The sequence below is a fragment of the Mytilus trossulus genome, chromosome 2 (genome assembly GCF_036588685.1).
Source record: "Mytilus trossulus isolate FHL-02 chromosome 2, PNRI_Mtr1.1.1.hap1, whole genome shotgun sequence".
Classification (NCBI taxonomy): Eukaryota; Metazoa; Mollusca; class Bivalvia; order Mytilida; family Mytilidae; genus Mytilus; species Mytilus trossulus.
The window spans coordinates 32,006,284-32,023,598 of record NC_086374.1 but is presented as its reverse complement, the minus strand read 5'-3'; the positions used below and the strand labels follow the sequence as shown (position 1 = coordinate 32,023,598).

At 30.0% G+C, this 17,315-nt stretch overlaps 1 protein-coding gene across 5 annotated transcripts in view; it reads left to right on the top strand.

Moving 5' to 3' along the window:
- The window catches only part of LOC134707018 (neurogenic locus notch homolog protein 1-like), a 64,986-nt gene that overhangs the window by 14,427 nt on the left and 33,244 nt on the right, over positions 1–17,315 (top strand). For 4 of the 5 annotated variants that reach the window (XM_063566486.1, XM_063566482.1, XM_063566485.1 and 1 more), the window contains exon 6: positions 4,679–4,812. In XM_063566486.1, the coding sequence (XP_063422556.1) occupies positions 4,679–4,812 (134 nt within the window). Of the gene's footprint in view, positions 1–4,678; positions 4,813–11,515; positions 11,888–17,315 lie in introns of those variants that run through there. The other variant, XM_063566487.1, reaches the window with a different exon arrangement.

Sequence of the window (17,315 nt, the reverse complement as noted above, 5' to 3'; positions counted from 1 at the left end):
AAGTTTATTTTTTGAAATACTAAGGCTTTTCTACCTCAGGCATATATAACCTTAGCTGTATTTGGCAAAACTTTTAGGAATTTGGTCCTCAATGCTCTTCAACTTCGTACTTTATTTGGCCTTTTTAACTTTTTTGGATTCGAGCGTCGCTGATGAGTCTTTTGTAGACAAAACAGGTGTCTGGCGTATATACAAAATTTACTCCTGGTATCTATAATGAGTTTATTTGATATGAAAATAGTAAAAGAAATAAAACTAAAATTGTGTAGGCCTGTGAATGAAATTGTTAAAGATGGATCTCTCAGGGTTTGAATACTTTTGATGATTCCCACTTTGTTGTTTTAGAGTTATGAGTTTTAACCTGGAAAAATTACTTGTGAATGTTATCATCCATATACAGATGATTGTCAAGAGTTATAGGACTTTTATCATAAAAAATTTCAATCTTTCACATCATGCACTTTAAGCCTGGAACGATTTACTTACAATTTGTGAGAGGGTATGAGAGTCTATCAGATTTTTGACAATTTTCATTTTCTGTTGTTTCAGAGTAATTGGACTTTTATCATCCAAAATAGTAAGAACACAATTATGTTCCTCAACATTTGTTTTGGTTGTCTGATGCTCCTTGTATTGCATTATTTGCAGTTATCCATTTATAATATAAAATCTAGCAGATGTAATCATTTGTTTCAGAATAACCTAGATAAAAATGTTAGCCATAAAGCCCTGTTGTCACCATTTTGGTCCAAATCTTAGTCAAAGTCAGCTGTTGTCAATATCAAAGTTTTTCTGGTAGAAAATTATCCATACTGAACATTTATAAAAGTTATTTGTTAAGGTTAAATGAATTGTCTCACATGTATATGACTACTTTTCTGGTCAATTTTAAAATTTACTTGATAACTTGATAAAACAAAATTAAATGTTTTCAAAAACTTTATAACATTTTTATGATAAAGAGCTGTCGACAGGTGTAGTATGAGCTCATAGTTCATCAGTTTATTAGTTGTTTTTGATGAGCTTGTTATTACATTAACTTTTTTTATTATAAATATAAAACAATAAATCACCTGGAAAAGGAGATTTTTTTTTACAATTGTTATCCTCTATCAAAAGGTCAGTTTGGGTTGAAAGTTTACCTTTTATAGATAAATCAACATAAGTTAAAAATATACTCTATGAAAACAATTATATCCAAATAAAAAATTCATATCAATAATGAAAGTTGTGACTGCCACATTTAATTCTTTTTTAGCATTTTGCATTTCAATCTAGACTATTTTGTCCTCTTAGAAATTTTTTTTTTTTCAAAAATATTTTCCAATGAAATAAGAACAATGCTATTGTTATTCAACTTTTACAAAGAATCTATTATCGCAATGTCGGATAATTAGATATATCATGTACATGTATCACCTGACAAACCAGGTAATTTATTTTTTATTCTGTCTATTATTATATTATGAATTATTAATGGGACATTGGTGTTTTCGGACAAAATGAATTGTTAGATAATTAAATAACATATTTTGACCTTAGGGATCACCTGTCAAATGTCCTGTTTTTTTTCCTGGCTATATATTTGGTTGATTTAGCATGTACTTTATCACAGATATGCCAACTGTTTTCTTTCATTTTTTTTTCTCCTTTAAATATTTTGACGACAGGCATTAACAGATATGCACTGCTGCTAAAACTTTTTATATCATTATCTTTCGAATACACATTGCTGAAGAAGATACTGACACAAGACATAAAAATTTAAAAAATGAGTGCAGCCAAAAAAATGTTTCAAGTTATCGTACTGTTCTAATGGATGTTTATTCAATTTAACATGAAAAGAAGGATAAACAAAATTAGAAATTGAAAATACCAACCAAGAATTTAGTTTCTTTCACAATCTGAAATTTTACAGATGATAATTTGATACCAACTTTTGACTGACCTTACTCAAATAGTTATAATCTACTCTGTTCTGTATACAATATTCAGTATAAACCCCAAACAGATTGGAACATTGGTTGTTTGATAGATGAAAGTTTAAAACAACATAAAATAGTGAAATATAAATATTAATATATAAGATTTTTAGTATTCCAACTATGAAAGTTGTATTAATTGACTGAGCTGACCTCTTTAAATTAGTTAAGTTTAAATATATTTATTTGTAGTGGATTGGGAAACAAGTTTTGCAACTTATGTTAATTCCTTTCCACTTTACGGGTTCGAGTGCTGCATTGTAGCGGCATCAGCCAGTACTTTTTCGAAAATCTACAAGGGTGTCTTTTACGTGCAAGAGATATGGCTCTCAGTTAAGGGTCTGTCATTCATCATCCCCTTCTGACGGGCTATCACTGTTTCCAAATTGAAATTCTTCCTTTAAACACCTGGTGAAAAATGTAAAGAACATCATATTATTAAAAAAATGTCAGTAGTTTGTTTATATTGACTCTGAAAATGAACAGTTGTGTCCCATTTTCATACCCTTCCTCCCTTCCCTACAACCCCACAAACACACACATCATTGTTGAGAATGTATGTTATACCCAAACTAATCCCATACTGTCCCCCAATAAGCTAATGGATGATTAATGTAATATTCCCACAGATCAGTAACTTTAATACCTTTGTCAGGTAAAACAATCAGCCAAGATCGTAGTGTCTTGTAATATTTCATTTACTGCTTTGTTGGTCATTAATTGACAAGATTTTTGTGTCTCGCTGATTGGTGTGGAGGTCGACTTTTACCAGGAAATCAAAAGTCTTAACAAAAGATATCAGCGTTAAGAAATGCATGGTTGAATGGGAAACTTTGTTAAGACTTAAAATAACTGAAATAAAACTTTCAATTTATTACAATTATATGGGTATCATTCTTTTGGCCCTATGAATATGGAAATTTTGTAAAATAGATGATGGTTAGGATTAAACCTGAACTAATTTAGTCATGAAGTAGACGAAGTGGACATGTGAAAAAACATCTTAACCTCACATAAAAAGGTTATTCAAGTCTCATGTTCAAATGACAATCACATAAATCCAGGAAAACAAATCTTTTAAAACCAATTAAATGAAATCTTACACTTCATCATGATCTTGTAGAATAGAAATCTAGCAAGCTAAAATAGGTATTGTACCAAAATCGGGGCATATCCGATATAATTTCCATCAATTTTAAGAGACTATTCAAGAAAACAGCGGACTTTGATCCTGTAAACTGGCCTATATGTTGGACACTGGGTGATCAGTTTATCACGTCAACCATACAAACCTTTGACCATTTATGGTACTCGTATGCAGTGCCCTCTTCAGTATTGTTATATATGGTAACACTTGACATTTTTAGAATATAAGGCAATTAGTACTAAACTTTTCATTTCCTTTGTTTAACTGGTATTTCCTGTATCATATTTCCTTTCTAGTGTCCCATTGTCTCTTAATTATACGAAAAAAGGAAAATGGCAAAAAAACTGAGCTCCAAGGAAGTTATGTTTATGATGCAATTTCTGAAAACAAGCGTTTAGCTGATGAGAAAAAACCTGTACATTAACAATTACCATTGAGTATGAGTATTTTGTCTGTGTTATATATAGGCCTAACTTAAGATTCTGTTTATAGAACATTTTTGATGAATCAACAAATAAAGTTGACATGTCAAAATATTATTTCTATTGGTGCTCCATTTCTTTCTCTTATTAAAATATAAACTATTTAAAGAGAGAGAAAAAACTCAGTCTGTTTGTTGAAGTGGCATTCAAATTATTTTTTTACTGATTTGAACTGTGGAGTGAATTAACAACTGAAAATTTATCCAGCTTAGCCACACAGGTTATGAATCAACATCTAAACACTAGTATATAAGTTTCCTTACTTAGGACTTAGTCACTATGTATCAACTAGTTGTTCATATAAAAACTAAAGATACAAATCTTGCTCCTGCTTAGGATGTAACCTCAGTTAATAGTAACCTGTCTCCACCTATAGACTTTTGTACACAGTATAAAGACACAATGTTACCCACCTCCTCCTCATTCGCTTTGCCTGCATCACCCTTACCAGTCTTTTCTATTTCTTAAATCACAGCATTGAAATGTGAAAAGACGTAATCAGTGATGTCACAATGTATGAGGAGACTTTATTTATCAACCTCCTTTCTTCTAGTGTAAAGCTGTCTATGGGAGGGGGGGCAAGACCTGTATAAGGACAACAAACAGATTATCAAGTTGATATCTTAAGATATCAGCTGCAAGCCTCTATGTAAAAAAGCTAAAAAGCTTCACATTATTCTGTGCAGCTGATCTTTTACAATATCGTAATCAGTATATGATTTCTGAAAGTTTTTTGTCTATCAGCTCATAGACAGCATTTTGTCATGTGACCATGAAGTAATCAACATTTTTTCAAGATTTACTGCATCAAAATGGAATTAAGAAATAAATTATAATGAATGACTGTTATATTTTTTCTGTCTATTCCAAATAACCTAAAAAATGTGGTGCCCACTTTTAAATAAGCTGTGATGAAGGTTATTCAGAGGGCACCACATTTTTTATGTTATTTCTTCATAGAGAAAACAATATTACTGTCATTCCTTAAACAAACTGGAATATCTATGTCAAATGTAAAGAAATATTGTTGAAAAAAAGTTGATATTTGATGCTTCTCTTTATTTTAGGTGTCACTGTGATTTAAAGTATACTGGACAACATTGTGAACAGCTATTTGTACCTTGTTCTCCCAGTCCTTGTCTGAATGGAGGAACGTGTGTTACATCAGGGACCACTACATACCAATGCTTATGTAAAACAGGTAGGTACCGTAAGTACTGTACCACCAGAGACAACTAAATACCAATGCTTATGTAAAACAGGTAGGTACCATAAGTAGTGTACCACCAGAGACCACTAAATACCAATGCTTATGTAAAACAGGTAGGTACCGTCAGAAGTGTTATCTTTGTGGAGAAGTATTATCCCAGAACTTGATTAAAACAGGTCAGTTTGGAACAACTGGTAAATGTGTAACATCAGGGACCATTACATGATTCAATGCATATAAGTTTGTAAAATATATTTGTGGATTCATTATTATTTGTTGGATACCAATTTTCATGGATATTGTAGGTACAGGTGAAGGAGATATTTAGATGTTCAATGAATTGCAAATTTTCTATATTTTTGTATACAGACTTTGGCCAAAAACAATGAAATCAATTATCCACGAAAAATACAGCCATTCCTCAATCGACAAAAAATTGGTACCCATGAAAATAGATGAATCCATAGTAGACAGTAGTGGTATCTTAGGGAAGAATATATGTAAATAGACACATATAAGAAGATACAGACTACAAAACAACAGGTTAAGAGATAGCAAAAACCTATATACTACATAAAGGACCATTACTAATAATCAGAATAAAAGTTATGGTAGTTAAATGAGGGACACTGCATGTTAAGTAGAACAGTCCACCATTAGGCCTGGATATCACTCAGTATTTCTATATTTTTGTTTTTAGAATTTTTAGAAGTTGTAGTTGTTCACAGCAATATTCCTTCGATGCAGTACTTTATATGTTTTCACTATCTGCAGTGTTTGGTAGTTATAGCACAAGATGTTGAAATTTAAATTCTGACACCATTACCTTTACACAAGGGTGTTCATCTATTAAACTGCCACAAATGGGATCAATTGAAAATGGCAATAATCCAGATACTACAAAAAAAGGGGGAAAAGCAATAAATAAAAATTATTAGTTTTTGCAGGATTTTTTCTTAAATGTTTTATAAGGTCCTTGTATTTTCTGTATGTGGCATTGATATAAACCAGAATAGCATACAAGGCATAAATACTTTTTGTTTCAATATTAAACTGTTAACTAAACATTAAATATTTTTATAATCTGGAAACCTGACATGAATACAAATTTGGTTTAAGAGTAAAACCAAATTTCTCAATTAATGCTTACCATAAAGGTTAGATATAATGTGATAATATCAACACAGAGAGAAAAATAACAAAAGTCTATTTCACCCCTAAGTTTGGATTATTAACTAATGTTTTTGTCAAGGTGCAACAAAGACTTATTTACATTTTCTACCAATAGCTGAATCATTATATTTATTCAAATCTTTACAATTAATACAATATAATAGCAACCGTTTGTAATTTGTTTTTCTTTGACGGACAAAAGAGCATTGAAATGCATTAAATAATTTTACTTAATGTTCATACCATGAATTACATAGAGAGTTTGATGGCATAGCACGCAGGACAATAGAGCTGTAGTTTAAATGGTTCTTCTAAACAATGGTGGAAATTCCTATCCGTGATCTATATTTGCAAGCCTTTTGATGATATATTTGATCAGATTTATTTAATAAATGAGAGTTGTTAAGAAAGGGTAATTTTGATTCATCAAGGTCCAGTTTTTGTGCAAATATGTAATTTTAAAGACCTTTCTTTAATTTTCTTAATTTTCCACCCAGTTTAATGAATAGTCCAATAATCAGGAGATTTAATTCACTGACATCAACATGCTGGCATGAGGGTCTTATACTAAAATCGTGAGAAACTTAATAAATATGTTAAGCAGTTCACACTTCTTAAAACTCATCTGTATATATTGTTGTCACGAGTGTCATCGGTCGCAACGTCTTTAATTTGAAGTGGATTTTACCGCTGATGAGGTGTACTTGTTATTTGTTTAGAAAGAAACTGGATTTGAATACAAGTTTTAATGGGATTTTTCCTGTTCTAAATAGTACATTTAATTTTTTGACTGAAAATTGTTTGATTCATTTATTTTGTATATTCTTACAAAGTAAAAACCAGTTCAAATGTACTAAAGAAGCGTTTTTTTTTATTTAAGTCTGCTCATTTACTACAAATGTACAGAGTGTTGGGTATAGATATATAATATGGTATTGTCCAGTATGTCTTTTCTTTTTCCAATGAATTAAATACATATAAAAACACCAAGTAAAAAAACCTTCAGAGAGTTAATACCTATTTACATATTATTCTAATATACAGGGACTAAAAAAACAATATCTTTCCTATTCACAAAGTAGTACATTTGTATCTATGAATTATAATTTCCAATCTGCTAAAGTTCTAATCCCTTGCAGTGCCTTATTTTCACCTGAAAATTTGTTTTTATTTCTTAATAAAGAAAGTTAGGAAAATGTTTTCATCACAAGATATCAATAAATGACGCACATGGAACGGCAGCAATCAAATTTCTATTAGGTTTAATTCAACGGTGCTCACAATGACTTTTCAATAGGTGTTCTATCCTGCATATTAAGTTTTTTATGAAATAAATTTGAATTAAATAATAAGTTGCTGTAGAAACGGTATTAATGTGAAGTGGTAGAATATTGTCACAATACGCTTCATTACTTCTCTGTTTTCCACACAAGTTTTCCATGTTCGTTTCTGTTGAAAGCTTTACTTTCTGCTTGTTGCTTTTGTAGTCAAATGGTTTAATGGACATAACTAACAATATGAAATGTTGCCTTTAGTCTTAGAAATCAGAAAAATGGATTTTACCTGAATGGTAGATAATGAACAATTAGGTTAACAGTTATAATGACTTTTTCCCTCCTTTTGTTAAAGAGGCACTGCACCAAAGGCTGTATATGCCAAAAAAAATAAAAGTATTGAAAATAATTTGTTTTTTACAAGCACTATACATGTATATTTAAAAGTGAGCAGATGAGGTATGATTGCCAATGAAACAACTATCCTCTGAAAAATAGACTTCTGACTTGTGACAAACACAGAAAGAATGCGGCATTGGTGAGAGGTTAGCCCTCCTCTTACATGTGACTGGTGTAGCAGTTCAACATAAAAACAAGTGGTACACATCATTTAAAAAGAGGTGGAGCTATCAGATCTTTTCAAAACTCTAAAAGATAAACGACATAAACATCTAACAGTATTCACAGTTTACGAAAGCTAGTTCAAATCCATTTTCAATTAATAAAAAAAAATGTTTAAGAAATCTATCAGTACATATCCAATAGATTTTGTATAAAGACATCATAAACAGACTGAGAAACGAATGCCCCTGTGTAATGCCAGAATAGAAGTATTGACAGTATTATTGTTTGTGTTCAAAGCCATTTTTGAAGTGAGCAAAATCTAGTATTAAAACATTTAGAATTGGCTTCTTGAAGACATGACAACTATATTTATTATGATGTCATGAATATTAACCTACCTGTTTTAAGTTTTGTTTTATTTTAGCTCTATTTCAGCATACTAATAAATGGAAATACTCGAATGAAAGTACACATTGGCATAAATAAGGCTTCTTTTGTCTAGCTAATTTGAAGAGAAAAAAAACATTAATACATTGTAGCAGGGATGGGTAAAAACTTGTTATACAATGTACCATTTTAATTAGAATGAGATAGTTGATTTAGATGTAACTGATTTCAATGTATTCTTCCCACATTTGTTAGAAATTCTTATTGTTATATTGTGTAGACTATTTATGATCTTAATGTCAGAAACTGGAAATTAAAAAGAAGACCATGTAAAACTATATTGGATTTATGGTTTGGGTGTGTTTGTTTTCGGATATATGCATTGTACCTTCAATGGAAGTGGATGTTTTCTATGTCTGAAAATAAGCATAATACTTTGGTCAGGGTTATTTTTATTAACTAAAGTATTTTTTTATTAACATTGGTCATAATATCGGATAGTGAGACATCTCAGCATGTTCAACATATCAATTTTATATTGATACATTTTTGTATTTATACAATAAAAACAGGGGTCTGGTTTATAAATTTCAGACACAAATCCTTTCACATAGTTAACAAAAACCAAATATCTATTATTGCAGCACCTCATCTCAAAATCATATTTAGGTTTTCATGGAGCAACAGCTAACAAATTCAAGACATCTTATAGTTCAGGCTTGAGTGGAACACATTTCGAGAAGTTGACCTCACTATATAAGATGGTAGGCCGTCATTGGTGACTTATTGTTTAAAAAAGGGAAAAACAAATTTCTCAGTATCTTTATTCCAATACTTGATCATTAGGCTTTGAATTGACAAATTATCAGCTCCATATTTTGACTTGTTATCCCCAAGTGTCTATTCTACCTTTGTCCTCAATGTATGTTTTTGTATTTATTTAAATTTTAAAAGACTTAAAGCATACATTGTCCATCTGTTATTAGTTGTACTTTATTTACTTTTATTTGTATGTTGTAAGAACTCAAACTAAACATATTTTTAACTATCTTTAGGGGGATCTTAGAAGATAGAGTGATGTATGAGGTGGACTCACTATTTCTATGGCATTAAAGAATTTGTAGCTGTTAGCATTGATGGTTCTGTAAGGGGATAAAATTGCTTGCTTTTGTTTATAGTAATTGTGGGTTTTTATTGGGTTTTTTTTAAATTTTATTTCTAATGCAATTAAGATTTGACATCAGCACTTGCTGTTAAAATCATTCTTATCCATGTTGCAATTGTGACTTAATGATATTATGTGTTTTAATTTCAACAATTTTACCAAAATTATCTTTCAACAACGTAAATTTGATATTTCTTCTGGCTTTTATCCTACCAACAAGACTCGTAACAAGTGAAACCTCTACTGGTTTACATGTATTGTTTTAATTCTAGGTATCTTATTAATAGCAAAAGAAGCCTCATGATGTGATTTCTACCTTTAATTATTGAGTTCTATTTGATGGTTGTTTAGAAAGCTAATTTGTTTAACTGATGCGATAAATACCATTTTTATTGGATAACACTTTGAGAAATCAATGCACAAACAGTGTCTGCAGGTTTGAGATGGAATTCCCTTTAGGAGAGCTATAGTTGTCGCATGCAAACTTGATAACTTTACAAAAGGCTAATAGTTAATTACGGCACAATTCATAGAGCATTGATTCCTCGTGTGATACCGTCGATTTAATCAGAATGCCCTTTTAACGTTGACAATAGTGCCAAGGTATCAAAGAGAGGCTACGATTTATCAATCTCAGAGATAATGTTTCTTCAAAAATTAAATTAGCATTGCTTGTAAATTTATAGGACTTATTTGAATTTGATATAGAAATTTTATATCAAATGTATTTTGCTAATGTTAATCGATACTAGAAGCTTTTGTTCACTACCCATTTGTGGGGAATTCAAAATATTTTAAATTCATTTGCAGATATATTCATTGCCGTGTTTATTAAAAAAAAGTCTTTAATTGCAGATTTATTGATTTTGTTTCATTGTTAATTATATAATATTTGCCAGAAATCGACTTGTCAAAAAAGGAGTACAATGTTTTTGCAGTGTCAAAATTACATGTCTAGTAAAGCAATGTTTGGGGTGGATAAATGCAAAAAAGTAAGAAATTTAGTGGGTTTTTTTTTATGAAATAGAATATTACTGATATTGAGAATTATGACAACCTGGTACATGTATAACTGGGGATCTCTTGAAAGTTTTATATTATAATGATTTTCTTACAATAAAATCTACAAGTTGTGTTATAGAGATATATACTTGGTCTATACCCGTGTAATGATTCATCAAAAACTATCCAAAGATAATTCTATAGGTTAAGAGACTTAAAGAGATTTAATTATAGAAAATTTCTCTGTCAAACTTTTTTGAACAATATGTTGGTCTATATTGATGTATGGGGCTATTTGACAGGTACACAGTATGTATCAATTGTCCACACATAAAATATAGGTGATTAAGGAAGGTGAGATTTTATACCTGTCGTGTTACCTGTAGAGTCTAGCTGGATCATCATTAATTAAGTTCGGCAATGACATCTGAGGGATCGTATCTGTCACTTTGTTTAGGAAGTTATGATTTGTATATGGTGGTCTTATAAGAATTAGAGAGGACGGAAGATAATATTATATAAAAAGTGAGCCGTCACCTATTGTTGTGATTCCAGAATTATATACACTAATAATCTGATTATCATATACTGTTTTATCAACCATTGTCTTTTTTTAATTTTTTTGTTAATGATGTTGAAAAATATTTTTTAAACTATTGAAGCCAAACTTTACACATTTAATTCGTTTAAGGTCTAAAGGTCAAATGCAGACTTCCCCAAGCATCCGTCTGATTTATATGAAACCACTTAAATGTTTTATATCAAACATCTTCTAAAGTATTTTAGTTTATTATTATAGATTTAAATTTGCGATAGATGGATTTTCATAATTATTTATTTTTTTCTCACACCAACACAAAATTTTAAGCTATTGAAAGCAATTTCTCTGAATTTTTTGCATTTATATGAAACATTTTTTAGACATGTTAATTTTTCCTGTTATTCACTCATTTATTTTCAAGTTAAAATAAATACAAACATGCTATATTTTTTTTAGAAGTGTGACATTCTTTTCACCAACAGGTATATTGTTTTGGCTAACCTAGATTTCATTATGGGTAGCCTTTACAAAATGTTCTCACGCCTGACTGACTAGTTATACCAGCCTATCAATGGCTCGTCATAGACCATGTGACCTAACATAACTGTAGGTACACTGGCTTAGGAGAACAACAAAAATATTTTGAGTTACTTTGATTTACATTTTTGAGTAATTTGTGCCTTAATTAATTGTGTTGACATAATCAATAGTACTGTATATTACTTAGATGGAATTTAAGATTTGTTTAATTGTGTACTTACAAGATGTAAAGTAGAAAGAGCACATGGACTGATAGAAAATTGGATTATTTTGTGATTAACTGTTATTTACTGATACTGTAGGATAATTTGTCACTAAAATTTTAAATTTCGAGTAACTGGAATGTCGACATTTTAAACATGGAAATATGTGATTTCCAACATCTACAGGGATTTATAATTTTCCTTTTGATGTCAATAGGTGAGTTTTGTATACCATAGGAAATACAAGAAAGATACTAGTACATATGATATTTTATTTGTTCTGAAGATATTAAATATTTTATATTTAACTTGGTGTACGCTTAAATAACAGTTAAAGCATTTTTAAGCATTTTTAACTTTTATTCCTTTACGAAAGTGTTGTTAAATTATAGACATGTTAGGAGAGAATCACTGAAATTATTAAGTCTCAGTTAAAAATGCACACACCTGAAAGAAAAAGAAAATACACAGGTGTTAAGATTACAGAAATACTCCAAGGTCCCAAAATCTTGTATTTAATTACTTTCATCTGAAAAGTATTAACAACAGAAATATTCGTGTTTTATTATTTGCTTCATTTGTGATTAATCCTAGACATGACTGACACTTGTTGCTGTCACAAGTTTTATTGTCTTGTATTTTTTTTACTCAAAAATGTGATATTATAAAAACACAGAAATTGTTTACTCTTTCCATGCATACTTTGTGAGGTGACAAAATTAAATTTTGAAATTCATCATTTTGAAATTAATTTTCACACATCAGAATATTGGTGTCACTCAAACTGTAATTAGATTATCTCACCTGGCCCCTAAATCTAATTAATCTGGTACCCATGTCTATTGGCAGACTGATTTATACAGCTAATTAAGGATAAATGTAATCTTTTAGTAATTATATTGAAGTTCTTTTGATCTGTTAATCATTTCTATTGTGTGGAAGGCTTTACACTTACAGTGGGAATTGGATAAGCCTTTTATTCTCCTGTGAATTACTACTCTTTTCCCAAAGATTAAAGTATATTCTATACCAACTAGCTTAACATGGATTTTATTTATGACTTGTCAAAGTTGTTCTAAAATGAAAATTTTAATGAAAAAGACCTTGAAATCACTTTGTTTTCTTCAAAAACAATGATTTCCTGTGAAGATTCTATGATGATTAGTTTATTATTTAATACCATTAGTCTTATGGATGTTGCACTTAAAAATATCTTTAGTAAATTTGATATGGTTATATATATACTATGCATGATTTGAAGTGAGATATTATATTCACATGCAACTGCAGCAATTTATTACAGATACAAACATTTCAAAGAATGTTTATAAATACAAATTAATTTGAAAATGATATATGGGTTGCAACAATAATGGTCAGCAGGAGGAAATATTTTATAAATGCTATCAAATGTAAGATGAGAAAAGCAACAGGCTTTTAGTCCACTTGTACAAACAAATATATGTTGATTTACTGACATCAGATATTGGACAAGTTACATGTGGTATATAGGACTTTCCCAGACTATCATATAACTCATACGCCACAAGGGCACCTGCTAATACTTATGTTCTTAATTATATAGATGTGAAAAGTGGCTGCTGCCTGCTGCAGATCACTGTATTTTTTGGAGGGAAAATAAAATTGATGGTCTCAATTAATGCAATTTCAAGAACTTTAGTAATAGCTTTGGTTGAATCCGGTACATTAAATAAGTAACTGAGAGACACACTTGAAACTGTATACAACGGGTTTTAGATGACTTGAACAATGAAATCATAAACATCTAAAACCATTTGAATACTGTTACAGTATCTGTTACCAAATATAAAAACAAAACAAAAAAAACTGTTACAAAAGAAATGAATTGCTGACTGACAAAATCCTTGTCTTGCAATTTACAAAAAATCTGACCACTGAAATATCTTGAACAGTTCAGTATTCCAAGTTTGGGTCAATTCTAGTTTAAATAAGAAAACGCAGTCCAGAATTTTGGCTGTATACAAGATAATACAGTTAATAGTGAGAATTATCTTTTCTTTTTTCTGTAATTTTTCTGTATAAGGGTAACAAAAAACAGTGGGTTGAAGTTTGTACCATAATAATATGGATTTTTATAATTTCAGCTTCATAAAAACTTCAATAGGGAAAAAAGGTTGAAGTTATTGTATTTAAGCCATCATGAGGTTAATTTTTCAGATTAATATGTTATACATGTATAAGTGAAAACTTTAACATATTTGAAATACTTATAAATTTCAAAGGTATGTATTTCAGTAATGTGTTACTTTTACCAAAACATGTCAAGATTTAAATATTTCAAGTGGGGTGCTTAGTAAGGTTATAGAAAATCAAACAAAGTTGTCCGTTCATAACAAACAAAGAAGTGATTTCTTAAGTAAAACATCGATCTTCTCCTGATAAGGGAAAGTTGACAAAAATATTACAAATAAGTCACCACTGATCATATCTTTGAAATTTAACTTTTTGTATCCACATTAAACCTCAGTGTAAATTTACCGAAAATGTTGCGATAACAAGCTCATAACAATTACCAAAAACCACAAGTAACCATGGGAAAAGATTTAATAGACGATTGACCACTGGGCTTGAAAAGAATATACAATGCATGATTTTTTTAAATGTTTAAAAAAGTGTTTGAAATAAGAGGTTTCATGATTACTATGGATACAGAGATCAGATATCGATATTTTATTGTGAATAAAATGCTTTCAATATAGTTTTTATGAAGTGAAATTTCACATATATTGATTTGTTTTGAAAGTACTTGATCTCATTGTTTTCGTAAGGTTTTGTAGGTTCAGGTGTTAAAACTTTCATAACTTGAGAACTCTCAAATTCAAGTACCAAATGTATAATCATATGACATCAAATTGACACTTATAGGGAAATAGAATGGAACAAATTGGGAAAAAAAGGAACTATTTTTAAATATTTGAAAATAACATGACTTATTTTTACCATGTTTGATAAGCATTATAAATCAGACCTATGTAATAATAAGTATGCATCAGGTATGATGGCCAATAAGACAAATCTCTACCAGAGACCAAAAGATGTAGAATTAACAACTATTAGGTCACCATACAAACTTCAACAAAGAGCCTTACATGTAGCATTCTATACAGTATGGATTTTGCTCATTGCTGAAGGGTGTGAAGTTGATAAACCTTCAGTTGTTCACATCTTTGTCTTTTGGAGTTGGTGAATAGTTGTCTTGTAGGCTTTCTTACATACTACATCTGCTTAATTTTATCTAAATTTCTGTATAATTAACCTTAGAAGGTTCATTAGTGATATAACATTTCAAGCCTTTGAAATTCTAACTAACTGAAGGGAAACTACATGTTTTCATTGTTCATCTAATCTGGTAGTTAAATTTATCACTCAGAAACTTCTTCTGAAAATCTACCAAAATATTTCCTACCAAAAGAATGGGAAAGGATGGGATGTTTAAGGTCAATCTAGTGACATAATGTACCTGTTCAAGATAAGAAACATATTAATTTAAACTAAAGGGAGATTTAATTTTATGCCCAATTACAAGGTTGTTAGGATTCAGGTGAAAGGTGGAAAAAATTGAATCTGTTTTAAGTCTTTGCTATGAGATAAGAGAAAGTTGTAAGGGGCTCCTATAGGTGTATGATCACATGCAGAGCCAAGTGGAGATTTGAATAAAGTTTTTTTATTTGTATAGATTGGTCCTTTTTCTGGCAATAAAGAAATATCTTATGTAACACTGGAATTTGTTGCTTTGGGGTCAGGTGTGCGGATAGATATTTGCTTGTCACTTTGTGGAAACGGTGAAAAAATTAAATGTATTGTTTCTTTAGAATTGACCAACTAAAATTAACAATGGCCAGAATTCTTGTGAAAAAAAAATTATGAGTTGTAAATATTTTGTTTGTTGTCCTTTTTTATCATGTTTATTGAAGTCTTTGTAATCTTCTGTTCTGTTGACTGTCTTTCTACGTAATGTCTTGTTTTAAGTTTCGTTTTAAGTCTCTCTAATTTTTTTGATATTTCTTCTCTCAATGTTGTTAATCCAAATTCTGACTTATCTTTTGCAAAGACATTAATTTGAACTAGTCATAATTAGAAGACCATAAAAAAAAAGTCTGTTTTGAATTTGAAGTATTTATATTTTACTTCAACACTCCCTTTTAACATTATTTTCCTTTTTTTGAGATGATTAATTCTATATACATTGAATTTTGGATGTATATGGCTATGACTAGGAATTATTCTGTTATAAATTATGTGAAGTTTAGTAAAACTTATTGACAGTGGACTACAAAATACACTGGTTTATGATTCAGATTTATTGTAATAGTGCAAGGGACAGAACAATTGAAATCTATTATAAAGATAAAATGTCAAACAAAATCACTGTGCAGTGACATGTTTATAGCTATGTATTTATTTCGTTTGTCAAATAATGGTTTTGCATGAAAAACAGATTTTTTTTCAGTAATGGTTTCTGTATTCAAATGAGAACAATGACCCATTATATTAATAAACAGAAAACGTTCTTTTATTATGGTTAACTTCATCTTCCATTTGTTTACATACTTATTTTGTCAAATCTCTGAGAAAAACTTACTAGAATAGTTATACATTTGGCTTTCCAAGTAGCTCTCAGATTGAGAACTTTAATTTAAAACTTTTAAAGAAATTTTAGCAAAAATCTGTCCCAACACATAAAGGCAAAAAATAAACACTTATTAAGAATTTGAATATATATGAATATATATGACCAGTCAAATAAATTTGGTTATTATTGCAATTGTGGAAGGTAATTGGTTGATTGTGATCTCAAAAATAAGGCATGTACTTCCAATTAGAAATGAAATATTCAATAGATTAATAGGCAGACTGAATCTTTGAGCTAAGTGCTTTTGGAGGGGAAGTGATTATTTTTTGGGTCTGTTTCCTTTGATGAATAGCAATGATTGGTTGGTGTATTTTAAAAGACTGCCATCCAGGCCTACAAACTTTACAGGGTACAGTAAATAAACATTCTTTAGTCATCGAGGTAAAGATATAAGATGTAAAATTGTCCCCCAATCCACCCAAGATCACCTTGTTAGAAAGGAAAGAATTTATAAATATGATTTCCATAAAAAAACGATCTTACTGAATTATGATACATGTAAAGATATTGTAAGAGGTACTGAAGGGGTCTGATATAAGATGGCTTTATAGGTACATGTATAGACAGTAAGAATGTAGGTATAAAATCTATAAGGAAGTCCTAGGAATATACTTTTGTAGAGAAAGATCATGACAATATGTTAAGTGAGATCTGAAAGATGCATTGAATATGATGGATTAAGTTGTTTCCTATTTATTGTATATGTCAACTTAAGGTAGCAGGAACATATGATGATAGGGCTTAGGTCTACAAAATTCAGATTAAGAAACTGGATCCTATTTGGCGTGTTTTATCAGACAGAGTGTTATCAAAACAATGTTTAGATTTATCGCTGTAATGCTTAAATGTACAAATCTTTATGAAATCTATCTTTGTAGGGATTAGAATCTATCTTCAGTCATCCTGACACCATTGTCCAAAGAAATACAATCTTGAAAAATAAAGGACACTCAATACATACATTGAGGTT